A 23,409-nucleotide genomic window follows, 5' to 3' on the forward strand; every position below is an offset into this window, starting at 1 on the left:
ATGTTAATATAGGAATATAAAGAAACTTTCAAAATATTATTGTAAGAAACATTATTGGGGCTTCCCTGGTGGCGCAGTGGTTGAGAGTCCGCCTGCCGATGCAGGGGACATGGGTTCGTGCCCCGGTCCGGGAAGATCCCACATGCCGCGGAGTGGCTGGGCCGGTGAGCCATGGCCACTGAGCCTGCGCGTCCGGAGCCTGTGCTCTGCAACAGGAGAGGCCACAACAGTGAGAGGCCCGCGTACCACAAAAAAAAAACCAAAAACAAAAAAGCAAACAGAAGTGACAGCCAAGCAGATAGCTGAGTGAGGCTTTTGCATAGAGGGCAGAAACATTTGCTATTATTTGAGAAATAAATAAAATAATAAAGTTGATATTTCCATCAGCAGATTATTTAATAAATAGTGTTGAGACTATTGCCAGTACTTTTGGTAGAACATAAAGTTTTCCTTCTCTTACATCAAACTAGTTGACAGTGATTCTGACGATGGAAATGAAGCAAAAGAGGGTGAAGTTATCATTTATATAATTCAAAGACAGATTGGCCATGGGTGGTTTTAAAGATTTTGTTGTTTTTTTCTTTTGGTATTTTCAAGTATAACAAAGATGGAGAGCTCAAAAACACATCCTTTAAACAGTTGGAGGTTGTAAGCTGATCTTTCAAGGCATCATTTCTGTTATAACTCAGTGTGTTATTCACATTGGGACAGTCCGGCATCCACCAGTAATCCAAGCCAGCAGGCTTCCTGAGAGATTGGGGGAGGGAATGATTGCAAAGGGAAGCAGTATGAGGAAATTTTGAGGTGGGGGTGGTACTTTTCTGTACCATGGCGGGAATGCTAGATACATGAACTGAGTACCACTGAGTGAATTTGCTGTGTGTAAATTTTAAAACTATATTAAAAAGTTAAATCTGAGAAAATGGTAGGAGTAGAACTGTAAAAAATAAAATAGAATAACACAGTAGAATTAAATGATGAATAAAAGTGATTGCCCCCTGCAATAAACAAACAACATTCAAAGTTTATAGAGGTGAGTGGCTTAAGGAAGATGATGTCCTTTACTGAGAACAGGCCCTGCCAATAGAAATGAACACATTAGTATGTACCAGACCTGTCTAGAAAGACAGAGTGTGGGTATGTCAATTGCCTTCTGTAAATCTCTGTAAAGAAATATAAGCTATTAAGGACTGGAGCAAAACCCTAACAAAATGAACCATAAAATGCAGCATACTAAATAAAGAATAAACATGTATTTGTCAAAAGTACCAACTGCCTGACACTACTTGGCAGTGCCATATCCACAGCAGACGGTACACAGCAGCAATCATTTTCGTTAGCAGGAGCCAGAGGAGATCAATCTTGCTGGTGACTAGGAGAAAATGACATTAATAACTATATTTTCATCTCGTTTCAGCATCAAAGTTAAAAAATGTTATTCCATTTTTTTTTCTTAAAAATGTTACGGAGAAAGTTATATAAAATTGTGGTCATTTTATATTTAATGAGTCATGCATAATGTATTGAACCTTATAGGAAATATAGACTTTGTTCCTGTATTTTTGAGCACTTTGTGCCCGGAACTATTCTAATTACTGGAGTTATAGAGAATTTGTGGAGAGAGATGAGACAAAGAATAATGAAATAATCACATGAAATAGGTAGCACAATAAGTGACCATAAATCCTATGGGGAAAATCATGAGGGGAGATTATTAAGAGAGTTAGAGATTAGGGAAAGATTGCAATTTTAACTATGGTAGCCAGAGAAGTCTGAAATTGGAAATTAAATAGCTAAACCTGAAGAAGGTCAGGGAGGAAGGTATCTCTGAGGCAGAGCTTCCCAGGCAGAGGCTACAGCAAGTGCAAATACCCTGAGGCCAGAGCATGCCTGTCATATTCGAGGAAAAGCAAGTGTCCACTGTGGATGGCTGGGGTGAGGTGAGCAAGGGGGGAAGTGGTAAGAAATGAGGACAGAGGGCTAAGGGGGCAAAGGGTAGATCACACGTGACCTTGTAGGCGTTGTAAAGAACCTGGCCTTCCAATGTGATATGGGAAGACTTTAGGGAGTTTTGGGTGATCTTATTTGCTTAACAGCATCTTATTTGTCTTTTATTTGTTTGCACACATGCTCACATTGTGTCTGTATCTACACAAATTTATTTTAAATGCCTTCTATATGCTGGTGGCTTCCACATCTATAAATCTGTCCATGGTCTTTCTCCAAAACCTCTATACCCTCCTAGTTCCCTGATATCTATACATGTGACTAACAGGCATCTCAAATTGACCATGACCAAAAAATTTGTCTGTTTTTTCCTCAGCTCAGTACATCATCCACCAGTTGCCCAAAAGCCAAAGGTCTGTGAGTTATCATTGATCCTCCTCTTTACCACGCCAGTTACACAGCTCTGTTGACTCTACGTCTCGGAAGTCCCAAATACGTACACTGCATCTCCACAGTGGCCACGCAGACAAGTGCAAACATGTCCTTATGGTCTCCAAATTTTTTTAACTTTAAAAAAAATTGTTTTAAAATACATATTGGGCCTCCCTGGTGGCGCAGTGGTTGAGAGTCCGCCTGCGGATGCAGGGGATACGGGTTCGTGCCCCGGTCTGGGAGGATCCCATATGCCGCGGAGCGGCTGGGCCCGTGAGCCATGGCCACTGGGCCTGCGCGTCCGGAGCCTGTGCTCCGCAACGGGAGAGGCCACGACAGTGAGAGGCCCGCATACCGCAAAAAGAAAAAAAAAAATAAATAAATAAATAAATAAATAAAATAAAATACATGTTACGCAAAATTTACCATTTTAACCATTCTTAAGGGTACCGTCCAGTAGCATTAAGTACAGTCACACTGTTTAGTAACCATCACTACTACCCTTCTCCAAAACTCTTAATTTTGCAAAACTGAAACGCTATACCCATTAAATGGTAACTCCTTACTCCTCCCTCTTCCCTCCTCCCAGCAGCCATCATTCTACTTTGTCTTTATTAACTTGACTGCTTTAAGTATCTCATATAAATGGAATCATATAATTTTTTCCTACTGTGACTAACTTATTTCACTTTGCATAATGTCCTAAAGGTTCTTGTAGCATGTGTCAGAATTTCCTTCCTTTTGAAAGATGAAAATTATTCCATTATATGTATAGAACACAGTTTGTTTATCATGATGGACACTTGAGTTGCTTCTACCTTTTGAGTATCTGGAACAGTACTGCTATGAACACAGGTATATAAATATGTTTGAATACCTGCTTTCAATTGTTTCAAGAATATACCCACAAGTGGAATTGCTAGATCATATGGCAATTCTATTTTTAATTTTTTGAAGAACCACCACATTATTTTCCATAGGAGCTGCACCATTTTACATTCCCACTGGGTGACTCCCTTTTTTATCTTCTTCATTTTCCGTCTATGGTCAAGCGCAATGACCTTCTTTGGTTTCTTCAAGTACTAAGTTCATTCTTACTCTAGAGGTTTTGCTGTAGTTATTCCTTCTGCCTATAAAGCTTTCCGCCCTGAGGTTTACTTGACTGGCTCTTTCTGATCATTCACCTTAGACTCTTCCAGGGATACCTTCCTTGATGTGTCACGTATGTGGTTCAGTTTTATCCTATATCCTAGCTTACCAAGATCTCATGATTTCCTTGTTTGTTTATTCTTAATTTTTTTTGGTCTTATCTCCCTCAAAACTCTATTCCCAGTACCTAGAACTATGACTGATGCATAGAAGATACACAGTAATTGTTGAAATGTCACTGAGATTAGTCTGGTAACTTTCCCAGTGTGCTATATGTGAACATTACTCGTTAGTGAAACTCTGTATCATCACTCAGAGAATAATAAATCTTCTTTAGGAACAAATTAAACTAAGACAGAATTCATAATTCCATAGTCTAATCAGGAATGGCAGTTAACCTAGTTATCTTGACTCTGGTAGAAATTTGCAGCCTTGTTAATTTGGATATTTCAGGCAACATATGTTCTTTGTTTTCAAGTTATTTCAATAATTACCTTACTACTTCTCTGTGCTTTATATATGCAGTCATTATCTTAGAGGTACTTATAAAATCTGTCATGTACTTCTAAATAGCAAACTTCAGTTTTGGCCTTCAAACAAAGGGTACTTAACATCATTTACCTTGCATAGTGGATTTTCTAAATCAATGTTTTATAGTTCATTCCAGTAGTAACCACTTTCATAATCTGTAAGGTCAGCTGTATTAGACAAAACTCACGCAGGTAGCGTAAAAGGAAAATTGTTGTTTCTGTCTTTATATTAAGAAGTGAGTAGGTGGGTGCAAATGGGCTATTCCAGATTATGAACAATCGAACACAGTTATCTTTATGATGAGGCCATATATTTTGAATGACTTAAGTCTGATACTTGACAGGCACCATTCCATCTGGCCCAATTATCTTTTTGTGTGTGTGTGTGTGTGTCTGCATTGGGTCTTCATTGCTGGGCGCAGGCTTTCTCTAGTTGTGGCGAGTGGGGGCTACTCTTCATTGCAGTGCACAGGCTTCTCTTGTTGCGGAGCACGGGCTCTAGGCACACGGGCTTCAGTAGTTGTGTCATGCAAGCTCAGTAGTTGTGGCTTGTGGGCTCTAGAGTGCAGACTCAGGAACTGTGGTGCACAGGCTCTAGAGCACAGGCTCAGTAGTTGTGGCACATGGGCTTAGTTGCTCTGCATCATGTGGGATCTTCCCGGACCAGGGCTCAAACCCATGTCCCCTGCATTAGCAGGTGGATTCTTAACCACTACACCACCAGAGAAGTCCCTGGCCCAATGATCTTAACTGGGTTGTAAAAACCCATTAAATGTTTAGATGGGGGGCAGCATATACTCTTATGTGTCAACACCCTTATTTTTTTTATCATGTTAAAAAGTATTTTGAGGTTTGGATCTAGGATTGAAACTTCTTTTATGTAGTGAAGAATAAAGATGAGTCTTGTGTACTGACAGCCCCTCTTCTTCCAGAATCAGTTTGTGCACTCATTACCATGGTACCCTTAAAGCTCCGATAGATGTAATTTTATGGTTATTAATTTAACTAACCTGCAGGGGAGATATTCTGTGGTTTGCAGAAAAATGGAGAAATAGTTATTCTGAAAAAATTTTTTTCTTTTTATTCTAAAAGATGTTGAATATTGTCATTCAAATCATTAGGCTTGGGCTTCCCTGGTGGCGCAGTGGTTGGGAGTCCGCCTGCTGATACAGGGGACACGGGTTCGTGCCCCGGTCCAGGAAGATCCCACATGCCGCGGAGCGGCTGGGCCCGTGAGCCATGGCCACTGATCCTGCGCGTCCGGAGCCTGTGCTCCACAACGGGAGAGGCCACAGCAGTGAGAGGCCCGTGTACCACAAAAAAACTAAACAAATCATTAGGCTTTCATATTATTTTGAAAAAGTCATAAATGCAGAAAATCTGAATCACATTTAGTTCCTTTTCTAAAAATAAGATTAGGTAGATTATCTTATTTCAATAATTATTTCAAAAACTTGAAATATGCCAAACAGAATTCATTGGAGAGCCCATTACATTTCAAGGACACTGGAGAGCCTCCATGGCAATAGGGTTGAAAAGTATTAATCCATCCCTTTCATCTTTTTATTACTTTTACATAGGGTTTATAATAGGAAGTTCTTTACAAACATTGTGTTCTGTTGTTAAGGTTTATATATACATTTTGAGATGATTTTTTTACACCTTTGCATATTATATCTCAGGCATCTTCAGGGCAAATAATAGCTTGTCCCTTTTGTTCACAAATGGGTATCTTCAAGGAAAAAAAACAGAGCATCTTTAGAAAATGTTGTTGACGTAGCACGTTTAGAATGTAGCATCCTTTGAAAAGCTGTTAGTATGGTACCTAGTTTAAAAGCTTCAATAAAAAACATGCTTCCATATACCACTTAAGCTAGAAGTGTGCGTGTTGAAGATGGATAAAGTTGGGGTGAAGATTGCATCATCTTTTGCCATTACATCAAGGAGAAAAATAAAATTTAATACTACCTTTAGTCATCAAACTCTCCTACATAATTTGACATGTATTACCTTCAGAGATTTTCAGTATTAAAGAGATAATGAACACAAATAGTTTGAATACAGTTTAAATCACTAATATTTTTGAGTACTTATCAATTGCCAAGAACTGTGCAAAGCACTTAACGGACTATTAAAGTTTAGATGGGTATATTCTTTCTTAAATTTCTTCCTAGAATACTTTTTTGATTTTCAAAGAATAGGCTACATGTGCCTGTATGAAACCTATCAAAATATATATCATAGTATATTGTAACTGCCTTTTTACTTTTCTATCTTTTCCATTAAACTATAAACAACAAGAGTACAGGTTTTAGGTCTGCCATATTTACTCTCTCCTGTAACGTGATTGTCATGGGTACGTAGCCTTATACCTCAAACCTAGTAGGCACTCTACTAATATTTATTAATAGAATTATGATCAGTGTCCAGAAAATACCTCATTTCTTTAGGGATAGGATCCTAGGGAAGAATGGTGATATAAAAATCAGAAGGCCAATTTATTAATTTGCATCACACAGTCTCTTTAAAAAAATTATATCAGGGTAGCGAGTGCATTTTCTTTCTGATAGCTGATGCCAGTTGGTGCTACTCATAATTGGAGTGTTTTGGTGCATAATTTTATTAAATCTTCTCACCACCAAATGAGACCATTACTATCCTTATCCTCATTCTGCACATGAGGAAACTGAGGCTTAGGGAGGATAAATAAGGTTTTAAAGTTTCACATCTACTGAGAATCCAGTAAACATATGAATGCTTCTCTTGATTACTTCCAGAGCTCAAGCTTTGTGTCAGTCAGTATTTGGAATGCCAGTTTAATTAATAGGTAAACTCAAGAGAAGATAAATAATTTCATGAGGACACACAACCAGTAAATGACAGAGCCTGGTATTAAAGCCAATTCTCACACTCCAAAGTCTGTGTGGCTTTAATCCAGGCCACTCTCTCCTTTCCTTTAATAATAAATACACTTTTCGCACATGCAATAGACCATGGGTCAAGTACCATCCTATTCATGCTGAGCAAATCATGGCCCTAAATTTTCTATCCTGACAATTTCTTAAGAAAGGACTGCTACATTCATTTTCTTCTCTAGTTAAATCAGAGTAAATAATCCTTGGGCAAGACAGTTTTTTTTTTTTTTTTTTTTTTTTTTTTTATTTATGGCTGTGTTGGGTCTTCGTTTCTGTGCAAGGGCTTTCCCCAGTTGTGGCAAGTGGGGGCCACTCCTCATCGCGGTGCGCGAGCCTCTCACTATCGCGGCCTCTCTTGTTGCGGAGCACAGGCTCCAGACGCACAGGCTCAGTAATTGTGGCTCACGGGGCCAGCTGCTCCGCGGCATGTGGGATCCTCCAGACCAGGGCTCGAACCCGTGTGTCCTGCACTGGCAGGCGGACTCTCAACCACTGCGCCACCAGGGAAGCCCGCAAGACAGTTTTTGATATTTCATTTCCCTTTCCATTATTCTTACATCTGTGTTGATTTCACCCCTTATTAATGATACCTAAGAAGAAATATATGAGAAAAAAAAAATCCTAAGGTAAAAAGTCTGTTAGAAGAAAAGATGTATGATACGACAGTGCCTCTGGAGGGAATTCAGTACCACTTGCGTTTAAGAAATCCTGAGAAAGTCAAATCAAACACAGAAATCATATCATAAACTAATACAAGGAGGAACTTGGACAATAAGTGGTGCGTCATTTGAGGGTCTGTGGAACATGATATTAAGTCTTGTTTAAATGGGACGTTTTTCCGTGCTCTGTGTTCTATTATGAAACATGGTGTTGTCCTCCTTTTGAATTCTAGAGTCTCAAGTCCCTGACCAGCCAAGCTCTCTTCATGTGAGGCCCCAGACCAACTGCATCATCATGAGTTGGACTCCTCCCTTGAACCCAAATATTGTGGTGCGAGGTTACATCATCGGTTATGGCGTTGGGAGCCCTTATGCCGAGACAGTACGTGTGGACAGTAAACAGCGATATTATTCCATTGAGAGGTTAGGTGAGTAGCTGTGATTTTTCTTCTCTTAAGGAAAATAAATGACTTATTTTAAATTATTTTCTTTCTTGGAAAATTGTTCTTTGGAAGTTGATTTCAATTTGTAACATATATGAATTCATAACTCTCTTTTTCTATCTTCTATCAATCTACTCACCCACCCTCCTATACACACACATACATTTCCCCTGTCTGGATTTTGAACTGGGGGATTTAATCTAGACAGATACACAGTAGTGTGTGTCCTGGTATGTGCCCTGCCTATGTGTCATAAGGATAGAAAAAGTGCATTGGAACATTTTTCTTTTTCCTCTGTCAATGGAAACTTCTAATCTTAATAATTCTTACAGAAAGAAAGTCAGAAAATTTTTTCTCTCCCTAGAAGGATATTCTGTCAATTTTTCTTTAACCTTGAATTATCTAGTCACATTACCTTTTATTTTTCCCTTAGTATTTATAGATAAAGCTTGATGGATATCTCATTATGACTGTAGAACAACAAGATTTTCAAAAAGGAATTTTCAACCAAGACAGTAACTTGGAGCAATCAAACTCCTCTCTACATATATTCCTGACCCCTCCCAATCCAACTTCTCTTACAGTATTTAACCCCCTTTTACTGAATACAATACTTCTATTGTGATGTTTCTGAATTCATTGAAACTTTGTGTATTCAGAGAGGGTTAACATGTGCAAAATTTTCATATTCATTTTACGTTGGATTTTCCATAGTGCAATAAGAGATTATATCATTAGCAGAGGGAAATAAAATGAATATATGTCATATATAGGGTGCCAATAAGTTAAACAATTGTCATAATGCAAAAAGCAAGTTGATTCTACCTGTTGATTTAACACGGTATTATTTGCAATGAAGTACAGTGACCTTCTCAGTGAAAAGGCAACCTGATTGAATTGCTGCTTATTGGCAGTATCTCTCAGAAACAGAGCATTTGTGATGAGAAGCCTGATTTGAATTTGAATAGCTAAAATGCAGTAGCAAGAAAAGGTTTTGTCAGTGCAAGAGGAAAATTGCACTGACCCATTCTCTCTATAATTTCTTCAAACACTAATAAGAGAAGCACCTTCTGCAAATCTCCACAATTTTAGTTAGCTTGGCATTTGGAAATAATATTCTCTCAGTCAGTCTCTGAGTTTGAATGCAGAGGCAATCACAAAATTCATATTTTATGGCCATCAGACTTATGTCAGGGGACTCTCATTTATCCATTATTTAGTATACGACACCATCTCTGACAGTTCATATTGATGCCACACACCAAAGGGAGAGATTCCCATGGCAGTACACAGGCTCTCCAGCAATGAGGTTGTGATGCAAACTCAGAATGAAGTCATGAAGGAAAACTGCATTGTTTCACCATGTGCTTTTGATAATGATGCTGTTTATTACAAAGACACTCTACCATGAGTTTCCAAGTCTAGTAAAGTTGAGGCATTTGGGAGATTAATACTGTGGCAAATCTTTCCAAATGCTTAAAAAATAAATTTCCCATCGTTTAAGGTACGTTTTAAAGAGCTGGGAACGCTGATAAAGGTAAAATGAGCTAGGACCCTGTCTCAATGATAGATAATCATGAGTATGCACTTTATCTGGAAAGACACCCACCCACTCTCCCACTAAATGCACACAAGTATTTAAATTCTACTGAAACTCTTTTAACATAGTACCATGTCTTAACATAAAATATAAAATAGTGTTTTATTGGGCTTCCCTGGTGGTGCACTGGTTGAGGGTCCGCCTGCCGATGCAGGGGACACGGGTTCATGCCCTGGTCCAGGAAGATCCCACATGCCGCGGAGCGGCTGGGCCCGTGAGCCATGGCCACTGAGCCTGTGCGTCCAGGGCCTGTGCTCCACAACGGGAGAGGCCACAACAGTGAGAGGCCCGCGTACCGCAAAACAAACAAACAAACAAACAAAAAAATAGTGTTTTTTTATTGTTCCAGTATCCTTATGGTTATGCAAATAAACCAGTATTTTTTCAACATGAATTTCCACTGATTGGCCAAATGTATGTTAAACATATCTTAAGTTCTAATTTTTATAAAGATAATGGATTCAATCAAGTTCACATTTGAACTCTACAAAGAAGACATCAATATTTCATTTGTTCTACTGAACATTAAAATAGGCATATCAGTTTTTATAGTATCTTTTTGAAAAGGTATTTCAAGTACAATTTTAAAGCTATTAATCTAGATGTTTTATATATAATAGACAAAAGGGAATAATATAATTTAAGAACAGTATGACAGTTATAGAATTAAAAATGAATTAAGGAAAGTTGTAATACTTTTAAGCATAGGGTCAGCCATAACTTCAAGTATCACGATTGTATTTTAGACTATAAAAAGCTACGTGGTTTGTAAGTGACCAATAAACCTCCTCTTTTCTTTGGTGAGAGACGAGAAGTTCCAAATAGCATTTTGTTTGTCAGCATAGTAACTCACTGTTTAGACACCAGGCACTGTGACCTGCATCAGGACTAGAAATACACCACCATTTTGAACAGTATCAAATATTGCCTGATTTAAAACAAAACAAAACAAAGCTTACCTAGTGCAGGCATAGAGTTTCATTAACCAATGTTTCTACTATTAGATGTTTATAATTAATCTTTTGAAATCTTCCTCCTTTTTATTCAAAAGTCCTAATGCCAAGTTTGGTGTATACACATGGTATAGATCCACAATATCTGAATTCTAGCAATGTTTAGCAAAAGTAATTTGAAATCAGGTCCCTTTTTAAAAAAAACTTAATATTTACTGTCTACCAGTCTATTGATCAATCTATCCATCAGTCACTTTACCTTTTTATCTTTGTGGAGGTATTTTTATAGATAATGAACTGTGCATATGTAAAGTGTACAATTTGTTGAGTTTTGAAAAGAGCTTTATTGAGTTAATTCACAAACAATATACTGTGTATTTTTGAATTTCTTGTTTAATTTCTCTCAGCAATATTTTATAGTTTTCAATGTAGAGGTCTTGAGTTTTTGAATATTTTTGTTAGATTAAGTCCTAAAACATATATATATGAATTATTCTTTAAATTTATTTTCCAGCTGTTTGCTGCAAACAAACTGATTTTTTAACGTTAACCTTGGTATCCTAAGACCTGTTAAATTCAGCTATTTGTTCTACTAGTATTTTTATAGATGCTCTGAGATTTTCTATTTAAATAAGCATATCATATGAAAATGGGAACAGTTTTATACTTATTTTCTGATCTTCCTGCCTTTTATTTCTATCTCTTTCTTTCTTGCAAAGATGAAGATCTTCAGTAAAATGTTGAATAGAAATAGTGAAAGCAGGCATCTTTACTTTGTTCCTAATCTTAGGGGAAACATAAAACAGGACTGTATGGTCAGGCCACTCAAGATGGCTGTTCTCTTGCTCTCTGTCCATCCCCAGCCCCACCAGTGCCTGTTTCACCTAAACCCTAAACCCAAGACTGACCTTCCTATGCACTTGCCCCAGGCCCCAGCTGGTGATTGTTCTTATCAAAGGGGCCGTGAGAGGCGTGCCCCTCTACTGGTTTCCCTGGTAGCTAATGAGCTCACCTGAGGTTAATTCCCCCGTAACTGGTAATCTCCACTTCACTCCCTGGAGCGAAGACTGCCGCCATGTCCTGCCTGCCCTCTGCCCGAACATGGGTGGCTGTCACTCCAGGACCTTGCTTCAGAAGTGTAAGCTCCCTTGTTCATTGATGTCTCTGTTGCTGACTGGGCTCTTTCTTCGGTCTTGACGCTATGCAGATGTAGGGCTTGTAGGCCTGCGGGGTACAGCCCAGCAAGGACGTTAGTTAGTTGTAGGTTCTTCATAGGTGTCTGTTATCACATTGAGGTAGTTTTCTACTATTCCTAGTTTTATGGGAATGTTATCATGCTTATTTGTTGAATTTTTGTGAAATAATTTTCTATCTCATGAAAAGGTCATATGTTTTCCCTCCTTTCATTTTTTTTAATATCATTAATTATATTGATTGATTTTTGAAGGGTAAATACCCGTTCTTATATTGCAGGATTTAATTGGTTAATAGTTACTAAGGATTTTTTTGCCTATATTCATAGGTACATTTGTCAATGAATTTCTATTCATTTAGTGACTTTTTCCAGTTCTTTTTTAAAACTAAGCTTATACCAGCCTCATAAAATTATTTGAACAATTTGCTTTTTCTATAACTGAAAAAGTTTGTGTAAAATTGATATTTTTTATTTCTTGAGTATTTGATAGAATTCACTAACAAAACCATCTGTTTCTGAGATTTCCATTCAGGAAGACTTTTGAAATGAATTAAATTTCTTTAACATATACAGGTATTTTCATATTTTAAATTTTTTCTTGTATTGATTTTGGCAAGTTAATTTTTTCTTGAAATCTGTCTATTTTATTTTGTCACATTTGTTGGCATAGAGTTGTTCGTTCATGATATTCTCTTACTGTTTGTGGTTATCTGTGGTGATAACTGCTTTTACATTTCTGATATTAATGATTTATGTTCTCTTTCTTTTTTGTAATCAGTCTGGGTAGGGGTTTACCAATTTTGTTGATCTTGTCAAAGAAGGAGCTTTTAGCATTAATGATTGTTTCTACTCTGTCTTTTTTTCTTTCATATCTGCTCTTGACTATTTTCTTTCTTATACTTATTTAAGTCATAATTTGCACTTCTATTTGTAATTTTTTATGGTAGAACCTCATAATGTAGGCACTTTAAGCTATCGGTGTTTCCCTAAGCACCACTTTCCTTGCATTCCACAAATTTTTATATGTTGGATATTCATTATCATTTAGTTTAAAATATTTTCTAATTTTTCCTTGATTTCTTTTTGCCCTATGACTTATTGTGTTGCTTAATTTTACAATTTTGGGTTTGCCTAGTTATCTTATTATTATTGATTTTTAATTTTTTTATCATGATAGAAAATGTATTCTGTTTGATATCACTATTTTTTGCATTTAATTTTTTTTATTTTTTAACCATATTTTATTGAAGTATAGGTAATTTACAATGTGTTAGTTTCAGGTGTAGAGCAAAATGATTCAGTTATCCATATATATATATATAGAGAGAGAGAGAGAGAGATTCTTTTTCAGATTCTTTTCCATTATAGGTTATTACTAGATATTGAATATCCCTGTGCTATACAGTAGGTCCTTGTTGTTTATTTACTTTATATATAGTAATGTGTATATGTTAATCCCAAACTCCTAATTTATCTCCCCCCGCCCTGCTATTTCCTTTGGTAACCGTAAATTTGTTTTCTATGTCTGTGAGTCTATTTCTGTTTTGTAAATAAGTTCATTTATGTAATTTTTTAGATTTCACATATAAGTGTTATGATATTTGTCTTTGTCTAACTTACTTGAGTTATATGTTAATCTCTAGTTCCATCCATGTTGCTGCAAATGGCATTATTTCATTCTTGTTTATGGCTGAGTAATATTCCATTGTGTATATATACCACCTCTTCTTTATCCATTCATCTGTCAGTGGGCACTTAGGTTGCTTCCATGTCTTGGCTATTGTTAAAAGAGCTGCTATGAATATTGCGGTGCATGTGTCTTTCCAAATTAGAGTTTTTGTCTTTTCTGGATATATGCCCAGGAGTGGGATTGCAGGATCACATGGTAATTCTATTTTTAGTTTTTTTAAGGAACCTCCATACTGTTCTCCATAGTGGCTGCACCAATTTACTATTTTTAAATGTTTGAGATTTGTTTTAGGGACCAACATACTGTTAATTTTGTTGAATGTGCTATGTGAACTTGAAAATCATGAATATTCTGCAGTTATTAGATATAGAGCTCTGTAAATGTCAGTTAGATCAAGGTCTTTGATAGTGTTTTTCAGATCATCCATGCCTTTACTAAAGTTTTTGATCAGTAGTTTGTGAATTGCTAAGATTGAGCATCAAAATCACCTTTTATAAACATGGAATCATCTATGTCTCCCTTTAATTCTGTCAAATTTTTTGCCTCATTTATTTTGAGAATCTATTATTAAGCCAGTATACATTTATAATTGTTATGTCTTCTTGGTAAAGCACCTCGTTTAGCATTATAAATGTCTCTCTTTATTTCTGATAACATTCTTTGTCTTCAAGATGATTTTATCTGTTATTAATATAGCAACTCTAGCCTTCCTTTACTTACAGTTCACATGGTATATCTTTTTCAATCCATTACTTTCAATCTGTGTCTTGTATTTAATGTTTGTCTTTCTCTTGTAGGTAGTATATAGTTGGGTGTCGGTATTTTATGAACTCTGAAAATTTCTGCCTTTTAACTGGAATTTTTAGACCATTAAAATTTAATTTAATTATATGAATGGTTGAATTTAGGTCGATCATTTTATTTGTCTTTTCTGTTTGTTCTCTTTTTTTGTTTTTATTTTATTTGCCTGTTTTCTCTTTCATGACTTGTCCAAGTTCTTACTTAATTTTACAGTCTGCTTGCTTTTATATCACCCTCAGATATTATGTTGTTTGGGTTTTTAGCTTTTTCCTTCTCTTTTTTTTTTGTATTTTGTTTAGAGTTTATAGTTGTTAGCAGTGGGATAGTTGAGCTAATGGGTGCTCATACCATCTTAGCAGAACTGGAAACTCGTAGTCCCTTTTAAAATATTTTTGGACAGGTGCTATGGTGAACACTCTTGATAAAAATAAACTCGGTTTCTAGGAAGTGTATTTATCATCTGAATTATATTTGGCACTACTTCACTTATTTGTGTTAATAAATATAGTCTAAGAATGCTAAAAAGTAAATAAAGATGGAATTGAATATAATTCTGAATATGGGTTCAGGTGCATACTTTTGTCTCTGCCATAATGTTTAATCTTGGAAAAGTCATTTGAACTCCAGCCTTATAGTATTTCAGTGAAAATGCAGAATAAGAGTACCTGTTATTCCCTATTATATGGTGTAAGGAGTTAACAGACATTGAAAAGAGTTAACACAGGTAGAGAAGTTGGTCTTCGTAAGAGATATAAGTACTAAATTTTGCATCATGATCATTGCAAAAATATTCAAGTTTTGCCTTAATTAAAAGATTTAGGTTTTTTTTAGGTAAATTCATTGTCTAAATATTATCAAAAATACTTTTTTATAACACTAACTGGAAACATTTTGCTTGGGACTGTTTAGTAATTTTTTTAAATTAAGAAAATGGGTTCCATTTGTGATTAAATTTGTTCATAATCCAGTGATATCAAATGAAGGTTTAAGTTCTATCTCTAACAATGAGTTATTGGTTATATGTGACACAGTAACCTTTTTATTCTCATACTGTGGGACCCTCTAAAACCTCAGTTTTCTCATCTGTATAGTAGTAAAGTATGCTACCTTACAAGCTTTTTATGAGATTCAATTGAGGTAATAAAAGTATAGCCATTTGCAAGTTTTTAAAAGTTAAAAACTTTAATGCACACATAAATAAGGCATTGTTCTTATTATAGTTTTGTACATCAGTCGTTTAGCAAATATAAATAATGTAGTTCCATAGGCTTTGAATTGTGTGTTTTTATAACCTTGAAAGTTATAGTGTTCTATACCTAAAAGTAGACTATTATATCATGCACATTTTTTTAAATAGTTGAAGATTCCAGGATTTTTAAACTCAGATAACTCATCAAATGCATGAAATTTTATAAAACATACTCATTTACTAAAATTAATACGAAACAAAAAACTAAACGACGCAGTGACATTCAATTCAGTGTGAAAGACAAAAATGTAAACTCCTGGTTTCGGCTATAATAGAATGCTGATTAGAAGATCCTGAGTGGGAGAGTTTGATTCATTCAGCATGAGCACTGGTTGCCCAGAGAGGGGTGAGGACAGAAGAGAAAAGGTCATTTTATGAGATCATTACTCTGAATGTATCAGGAAGAATGGATTTGATTTTTTTATGATTTATTTTTTTTTGAGGTTAGCATCTTCTAAACCTACAGGCATTCTTCAGCAGTGTTTAAGGCCAGCCTCAGGGTGATTCATTAATAATACGTACCATTCTATTTGTAACTCTTTTCTCACTTTTTACTCCCTGAAATCCAAAGCACATACACTGTCTTATACCCAGTGCATTTTCTAAGACTATTTGGAATCTATTACAATAGATGAATACTATTATGGAACAAGAGAAGGAAATATCTTCTCAATGGAGTAAAAATTATATATATATATATATATATAATTACATATTATATATATTCTATATAATGTCATCTAGTGTTTACAGACAACTACTCTGCATTTCTTCCAAGGAGTTTACAAGTACCAGTCTATTCCTTCATCTTCTCCATTATTTTAGTGTCAAGTATCATCCCAATTTTTTAAATGAGGAAAAACAGCAAAAGAACTAAAGTAAACAGGAAAAGTTTAATTTTTTATGAAGTTGAGTTATGTTAACACACTCAGATAAATATTGTCATAAACAGCAAAAATCGATCGTTTTAGCTTGGAGAAAGGAGACTGGCATCAGTTCTGAGCCTGATCAGGACTTGCACTAGGAGACATTACTTCAGGGAAGTTCCAGTTCCTATAGGGAAAAACAAGGTATTCTGACAAAGTTAAATCTCTTCAATTTAACAGCAGAATAATATGATCTATTGAGATAGGACACAGTCCTAAAATTTCTGATCAAACACAAGTTATAGATTCAGGTATGAGTCCCAGAGTTTAATCATGGAGGTCTGAGAGTTGTTACCTTGTGAGCCAGATTCAGGGCTGACTTGGGGAGAAAAGATAGAGAAACAGATGTCTGGATATATTGTATGATTGAGCATTTATACTTGTGGATTAGTATTTCTTCCTTTCGTTAAATCGTTTTCTGCCCCATGTAATTTGAAGCTCTGTTATCAGGCATACACTTAGGATTGTTATATACTTTTGATAAATTAACCACTTTATCATTTATGAGCTATGCCTCTTTATCAGTGGTAATATTCTTTGCTCTGAAATATACTTTGTGTCTATTAATATAACAACTTCGGCCTGTTTTTTGTTTGTGTGTTAGCAAGGTATATATTTTTCCATTACTATTTTACTGTCAAACTATTTGTGTCTTCAAAGTGGGTTTCTAATTGGCAGCAATATATTGGGTTGGCCAAAAAGTTCGTTTGGGGTTTTCCATAACATCTTACAGAAAAGTCCAAATGAACTTTTTGGCCAACCCAATAGCTGGGTCTTGTTTTGTTTGTTTGCTTATCCAGTATGACATTTAATTGGGTGTTGACATTTAATGTAAATATTGATATGGTTGGATTTATATCTACTATTTTGCTATTTGTGTTTTATTTGTTACATTTGTTGTCTTTTGTCTTCTTTTTCTTGCCATTTTTGAGAATTAAGTATTTTTAATCATTTATTATATATTCTTTATGGACTCATTAGCTTTAGCTATTTCACTTTTTTAGTGATTGCTTTAGAATTTATAGTATGGATCTTTAACTTATCTCTATTTACCTTATAGAAATATTATACCACTTCACAGTACATTGCTATTACTTTTTCTTTAAGCAGTGAGGTATCCCTTAGTGGTTAAAAAAATAAGAAAAAGGTGTATTTTATATCTTAATTGTGTTAATCCAGATTTTCAACTGGTATTTTTCTTCCTGAAGCACTTCCATAATATTTCTCGTAATGGAATTATGCTGGTGATTATATTTTTTATTTTTGTACATCTAAAAAAGTTTCAGTTTGCCTTTGCTTTTAAAATACATTTGCACTGGAAATGGAATTCTAGGTAAACAATGTTTTTCCTTCAGCATTTTTAATGATGTTACTTCACTATTTCCTGCATTGCCTTGTTTCCAATAAGACTACTGCAGTCATTCATACCTTTGTACCTCTGTACATGATATGTCTGTTTTATGGCTGCTTTGAAGATTTTTTTCTTTGCCACCAATTTTACACAGTTTTAATGTTATGTCTTTGTGTAGTTTTATTTATCTTTCTTCTGCTTGGAGTCTGTTGAGATTCTTGCATCAGTGGGTTTATCGGGTTTGTTGAATTTGAAAAAAATTTTGGCCACTATTTCTTCAAATAGTTTTTTTTTTCTCCCATTATCAATTGGTGATTCCAATTACACATATGTTATGGTGTTTTAGGTTGTATCACAGCTCATTGATTCTTTGTTCATTTTTTTTCATTCTTTTTACCCTGTATGTTTCATTTTGGATAGTTTCTATAACTATATCCTTAAAGCCACTGTGTTTTTTTCCTGAAATGGCTGATCTGATCTTAATCTTATCCCATCCAGTGTATTTTTATTACTCATGACAGTGTTCATCTCTAGAGGATGGTTTGAGTCTTTTAAGTATTCCATATTTCAGTTAATGTGCTCAGTCTTTCCTCTATCTTCTTCAACATAGAGAGTATAGGTATAATAACTCTTTAATCATGTTTTCATCTACTACTTCAGTCTGTTTCTATTTACTAATTTTCCTCCTCATTATGAAATGTATTTTCCCAGTTTCTGCATGTTTGGTAATTTTTGTGTGCTTTTTGCACATTGCATTTATCTTGTGGGAAGCTGGAGATTTTTATATTTTTTTAAATATTCTTGGGCTTCCCTGGTGGCGCACTGGTTGAGAGTCCACCTGCTGATACAGGGGACACGGGTTCGTACCCCAGTCCGGGAAGATCCCACATGCCATGGAGTGGCTAGGCCCCTGAGCCATGGCTGCTGTGCCTGTGTGTCCAGAGCCTGTGCTCTGCAATGGGAGAGGCCACAACAGTGAGAGACCTGCGTACCGCAAAAAAAAAAAAAAAAAAAAAAAAAAAAAAAAATATATATATATATATATATATACACATATATATATATTCTTAAGTTTTGTTCTCGGATGCAATTAAGTTACTTGGAACAACTTTGATTCTTTTGAGGCTTGCTTTTAAACTATTACATGGTACAAGAACACTAGTACCACATAATAGAAAAGGGCCAATTTACCCTACGACTGAGGCGAAACCTTCTGAATACTCTACTCAAAATCCTATGAATTACGTGATTGTCCATCTGGCTTGTGGAAATCCAGTTTTTCTTATCCCTGGGTGAGCACCAAAGATTTTTTTTTTCTTTTCTACTATTGGGTGGTTCTCTCCCCAGGCTTGGGAAATTTCCTCATATGCATGCACTAAGTACTCAGATGGAGATTTAAGAGAGACCCTCTGTAGATGTCCAGAGTTCTCCTTCTGTGCATTTCTCTCTTCTCTGGTACTCTTCCTCACAAACTCCAGTTGCTTTGGTCATCTCAGACTTCCAAATCTATGTCTTCAATGCAGGGAGACCACTGGGCTTCCTCTGAGTTTCCCCTTTCTCTTCTGCAGCCTTGAAACTTTGTCCAGGCAGTAAGCTGGACTAATCAATGGGCTCACTTTGTGTCTCTTCTCACAGAGAGCACTGACCTGATCTTCCTGATATCCAAAATATGAAAACTGTTGTCTCATATATTTTATCTGTATTTTTTAAGTTGATCCAGGCAAAAGGGGAAATCTAGTCTCTATTAATCCATCTTGATCAGAATTGGAAGTTCTTTAGTAAACAATTAAACAATTATTATTTCAGTATGCCAAAATTTTCATCTTTTAAGAGTACCAAGGATACCAAACTGCATTGTATCTGTTTCCTTATGTCTTTCACAAATCTCATTAAAAATGATTCCTAACTGTCATATTGTATCTTTGGAGAATAAATTTAACTTGAGTGCTCTTAGAAGTAGGTCTTAGCCTGTGGAGAAATGAACGTTTATGACTTCCAGAGTGCACTCTGAGTTCAGTGAATACAATGTAAATTATAATATTAACCTCAACATCACCCCCCCAATCAAAAATAATCCTTTCATGCATGGAATATAGAAGCTTTGAGTTTATGACATGCAAACATTTTAAATCAGAAAAATCAATGCACTTTAGCCACCTTTAGAATAGTTGACATACACAAATAAAAAATGAATAAACACCATGTAGAAAACATTTAATTATTTTGAAATGAAATACATTATAGGTGTTGGTTAACAAAATTCTGCTTTGTGTTTTTTGAAGCAAAGTGTAAGAAGAATTATGGAGAATGATTTTTGACGTGAAGTTTGAAAAGCCCGATCACAAAATCCCATTGAAACAAGTCATTTAATGGTAAAGAAAAACAAAGGAAAGGTAGATTTAACCCTTCTTTATCCACAGCTGTCTTATGTACAAAGAAGCAATAGGGAACATAAACCCCAGCCGTGTTTCAGACTGGAGGATCAGAATAGATCATTGAAAATTTATATATTGTATGTTGTATAAGCCATTCTAGGAGAAAGTCAACTTACCTTGTTATTATTATTTTGTAATTTTGTTTTTTACACAAGGAATTCATGTTTATTCTCAAGTTAATATCAGCAATTTTATTCTGACTGTTGTAATGAGTGGGCTCTAAGTAGGAGTTTCTAGGAAATGTGAATGTCTATAGTTTATCTCAGATTTGATTGTATACACCTCTTATCTTTGCTGTGAATTATTTCTCCCTGTCAATACTATTTACCTAGTATCTATACCCTAAATTTTGTGGATGGAATATGAACTGTAATGAATCCAAAGAACAATGTATCTTCTTGTTTTCTTAGTACTTCATAATCTCTTTGACATTCACTTTAGTAGGTTTCAATGCTTTACTTTACAGATTCATTTAGTAGATGAACTCAATGTAACATAATGAATTATTATCTGAGTTATAGTTTTATTTTCAATTGTTCTTGTCATTTAGTTAATATTAGTCAAAATACTAAATGGATGACCTTTCAGTAGTGCAAGCTAAATTAAAAAAAAAAGTTCTTATGATAGATGGTGTGTTAAAAGACTAAATTGTTTATCATTTCTTGCCAGAGTTACTATGTATAATTATTTATTGGGTGACTGTTAAGCATGAGACACCATGTTGAAAATAGTGGAAGATACTATGAAATATAAGGCACGTTCTCTGACATATTCTAGGCTCCTAGAAGCTTATTTGATAAATATAAAAATATTTCTTGAAAAGAATAAATGAGGTCAAAGGTTTCTACAAGAACAGTAATTGCATTGGTAGATTGGAAGGTTACTTAGACATGAGGTTGTTAAAAGAATTTGGGTAGAAATTTTTGTATGAGAATTTTGATATAAGGATAGATAGGATTCATTCTCCTGGGAGAAGACAAGATACAGTAAGTACAACTCAAAGTCAAGGGAGAGCAAGGGAGGTGTAAGGTCTAGTGAATAGGGCAATTTAACCATGAATGCAAGTTCTTCTAAGGCAGTAGCAGGAGTAATGAATAGAGATAACTTGAGTGTAAATTTGAAGTGGAATAAAATTGAAATTCTTAACATTCTTGGATTCACCAATTCCCAGATATTTCTAAGGGTTTATGCTGTATATTTAACGGTCATTTTGTTGAGGTACTAAATGAATCTCAGATGCTGAGAACTTGTGCGCAAATCATTTATCTCGTCAACACACTTTAACCACCACCAGGCCTTTCTTTTCACTGTCACATGTCCATTATTATGAGAAAATAATATTCTGTGTTCAAAAAAGTCCCGGGAGAACTGAGATACAGGGTTAAAAAAGTAGCTGAAACTACATTGTGGTGGTCTTTGAATCCCAGACTTGGCCTTTTTATTATGCAATTTAGTCATGGGAGACAGTCACTATTTCACTATCTGTATAACATAATTATTGGTAAGTGTTCTTTTCCTCCCTGTCACATCTTTTCTAAAAACTGAGCCGTGAAAAAGAAAAGCGATTAACCGTTATTATTTAATTAATTCTAGCCAGCACTGGGCAGTTGTGCCCTACACCTTGCTTGTTCTCTTTAAATACTTTGGTCAATATCTAGAATTTCTCAAGGTGAAGCCCCTGATATTCTGATAAAGACAGTCAGAGCCTAACTTCTGATACCCTTAATTACTTTGAAGAGTCCTGACTCAATACATATTTGAGTGACTCCTGACCCATCCTGACATCTAGACTTTGTATCCTGTCTTCCTCCCTGTATCCAAGTGGCTGGTGATGATATAAATCTTGCTCTTTCTTTGGACTGTGCCTGGGCATTTAATTGTTCTGAGAGTGGTGGTAGGGGAGAGAGATGTGTGTGGGACAGATAAGATTCAGATAAAATTTATTAGTCAAGAATTTTTAAAAATTCACCTTTAAAATGTGGCAAATCATTTCATTAGTGGTACATCTCAGCACATTTCTGTTTTTCAGGTGTTCTCCATGTGTGGGTGGGGGCAGTGTGGGTGTATGTTTTAATGATCACTATTCCATTGCACAAATGTGGAGAATAAGACCTATACTAGTCATGAGACAAGTACAGATAAATTAGCAAATTAAAGACAGTAGTCGAATACAGTTTATTATGTCTAGCACTGTCTACCCTGAAGCATATCAGTTAATCAAGTAATCAGGTAGAATATCCAATATGTAAATTACTTACATATTTTATTTAATTAACACAGTCATTTGGGAGGGACCATTGGTTATACACAGCCCAAATCTTAGAAAAATGTTTTTTTCCATGAATTAGTTTTTTTAATTTAATTTTATTTATTTTTTTATACAGCAGTTTCTTATTAGTTATCCATTTTATACATATTAGTGTATATATGTCAGTCCCAATCTCCCAATTCAGCACACCACCACCACCACCCCCTGCCGCTTTTCCTCCTTGGTGTCCATACGTTTGTCCTCTACATCTGTGTCTCAATTAGAAAAACGTTTTAACCATACTTGGAAATATCATGTTATCTCAGTTTCTACTCACTCAAGAGGAATGGCTTTTCTCTAAACTAAGCATTTTACTGTCTCATTAGAATAGAAAAAAATGGCCATGTAGTTCAGAAATAACAGATTGTGTTGTAAATCATTAAAAGAAAATACAGCGAGTTGGGTTGCATTTCTATACTGCTCCATTGTATGTTAATTTATATAAATACGAAGTATAGCAGACCTACAGTAAGGTAGACTTTCACCCCCTTACACGTCATCTGTGAGCCGTTTCTCTCATTAGTAGAAATTAAATATTTGTGCTGGTAGCCTAGAGTATTTCTGAGAAGTCATTGTGTTATGAGCCAAGGGATCCTTTTTTTCTACAAGCACCTAAGTGTATGTCAACATAGCCTTCTTAACAATTAGCAGAGAAGTGACATTTTAGAAATTACTGATTTCTTCCATATGCCACTTTATAAGGTGTAGTAGTTAGAATGGAGACACCCAAAAGATGTGTTCACCTCCTAATCTCCAGAACCTGTGAATGTGACTAATTTGGGGAAAGGGGTTTTGCGGATATAATTAAGAATCTCAAGATAAGATT

At 35.4% G+C, this 23,409-nt stretch overlaps 1 protein-coding gene across 1 annotated transcript in view; it reads left to right on the forward strand.

Annotated features, from left to right (window-relative positions):
* DCC (DCC netrin 1 receptor) overlaps positions 1-23,409 on the forward strand; it is a gene marked incomplete at its 5' end in the record, with an annotated part of 1,182,001 nt that overhangs the window by 971,824 nt on the left and 186,768 nt on the right. The window contains one exon of the mRNA XM_081253253.1: positions 7,866-8,060. Within this exon, the coding sequence (XP_081109379.1) occupies positions 7,866-8,060 (195 nt within the window). The remainder of the gene's footprint in view (positions 1-7,865; positions 8,061-23,409) is intronic.

This window comes from Mesoplodon bidens (genome assembly GCF_964165515.1).
Source record: "Mesoplodon bidens genome assembly, chromosome: 13".
Taxonomy (NCBI): Eukaryota; Metazoa; Chordata; class Mammalia; order Artiodactyla; family Ziphiidae; genus Mesoplodon; species Mesoplodon bidens.